Here is a 1,911-nt window from a genome sequence, read left to right on the forward strand (position 1 = left end):
CTTAAAAAATACACAGCAGCATAAATGACATTTCTCTTTTATAAACAGCTATAGGTAGAGTATCTTTTAAAAGACCTTTATGGCAGGGAAGAAGAACTACTGAATTGGAGAGAGTTTGCTGTTAGTGATTTTCTATGGTTGGGTTTGTCATGGGAGAAGGAAGGAGACCCCAGCCCCCAAGCCCATGGGTGAGAAAAGTGGGTGTGATTGGAGAGCACCCCCGAGTGTGGGTGGGCTGTGGTCTGCGTCCTCACCTCTTCCCAGGAGCTTAGATGCTCCATAGTAAGTGGTCCTCAAAAGAACTACTACTAGATATCCTGTAAAACAGTAACTCCAAACTTCCAAAGCAAGTGTTCTCTCCCATGTGAATTGCTTTTCATATTTTTATTGAATTCAAGGTCTTGGTCTTCACTCCAGGACACCTGTTTAGCAGCAGAGTGACCACAGTGGCCATGGTCCCTCCCCCCATGGCTGACAGGCCACACTCAGAATGTGCACAGGGGCTGTGGGGCTCAGGGGCCGGGTGCCCTGTGCAGCGTCTCTCTCTCCTCCGCCCACAGGTTGGACGCCTTCGAGGTGCTGGCCCTGGACGGGGCCCGCACAGGAACCCTGCAGTTTTGCACAGCCCAGGACGGCGCCGACTGGCTTCAAATGGTCTCTGGCAACATCAGCCACCTGATGCTTCAGAACGTGAGCACAGTGTTTCCACAAGTGTTTCACAAATTTATTGAAGTACTACAACATTTTTATTTCAGGAAACCTAATTGGATTAAAAATATATCCCCCCAAACATTATGGAAATTTATAAAAGACATAATAGGCAAAAGCATTGACAAATTTTTACTGCAGTTATCTGGAAAAGAAAAGATATTCTGTCTTCTCGAGTAATTTGTTCAATGTTCAAAGTCAATAGAAAATTTTAAAGATAAAAGTGATAAGGGGAGACAGGGTGAGAAGGAACACCCCATTGAGTGTGCAGTGCCCTTGGCACTGTGCAAGGACATGGTCAATCTCAAGGCCAGTGCAGGGATGCCAAGTTGAAGAGGGACAGCCCTAGGGGTTACCGTGGGACTAACCCTCCCCAGATGACCAGCTTTCTGGTCAACATCCCCCAAGTTGCCTGACCCTGCAATTGTCAAGTGACCTGTCAAATTGACCCTGCAATTTCTGGTCAACATCCCCCCAAGCTGCCTGATCCCAGCTCTGTTCTGGGGCCTGGGGCCTGCTGGCAGGGGACCTATAGCACCTGCTCTCTGCCAACCCCCCACCTCCCCACAACCTCATCATTCTGGCAGCTACTGAACAAAGGTTGGTAGAGTGAACTCAAATGCCGGGAAGCAGCCAGGTGTGAGATTTCCAGTCCACACAGGTTTCCCTTCTGTGATGATATGAAGATGTAGGCAACCTTTCTAAGATCTCAATTTTAAATTTGAAGCTTTTATTTCTAAAGTTATCTGAATGGACAGAAGGTTAAATCGACCAACTACCAGAAGATAGTGCTGGACTGATGTTTGTACAAATGCTTATAGGGACAAGGGCCCTTCAGGTCTGGGTGTGGTGGCAGGGCAGAGCGGAAGACAGCTCAGGACACTGTGGGGCATAAAGGTGGGCTCTCGGCCACCTCCCCACTGTGTACACGCGGTGTGTTATCACCCCAGACCTCCCTTTCCTCACAGGTAAAAGTTTGGACAATACCTTCAACCCTCAGAGGCTTGTTGGGAGAACTACAGGAAGGGAGGGAACAAACTGTGGCTGTGTCACTGCCATGGTCATTACTTACGATCACAGGATTAGGTGGGTCTGACCCGTGTGGCTGTGTCCCTGCCGTGGTCATTACTTACAATCACAGGATTAGGAGGGTCTGACCCGTGTGGCTGTCCCTGCCGTGGTCATCACTTACAATCACAGGAT

The 1,911-nt window shown here is 48.8% G+C and overlaps 1 protein-coding gene across 1 annotated transcript in view; it reads left to right on the forward strand.

Annotated features, from left to right (window-relative positions):
• The window catches only part of SNTG2 (syntrophin gamma 2), a 192,357-nt gene that overhangs the window by 94,230 nt on the left and 96,216 nt on the right, over nucleotides 1-1,911 (forward strand). The window contains exon 10 of the mRNA XM_012810587.1: nucleotides 561-690. Within this exon, the coding sequence (XP_012666041.1) occupies nucleotides 561-690 (130 nt within the window). The remainder of the gene's footprint in view (nucleotides 1-560; nucleotides 691-1,911) is intronic.

The sequence above is a fragment of the Otolemur garnettii genome, unplaced genomic scaffold (assembly GCF_000181295.1).
Source record: "Otolemur garnettii isolate 467f Iridium unplaced genomic scaffold, OtoGar3 scaffold00139, whole genome shotgun sequence".
NCBI lineage: Eukaryota > Metazoa > Chordata > Mammalia > Primates > Galagidae > Otolemur > Otolemur garnettii.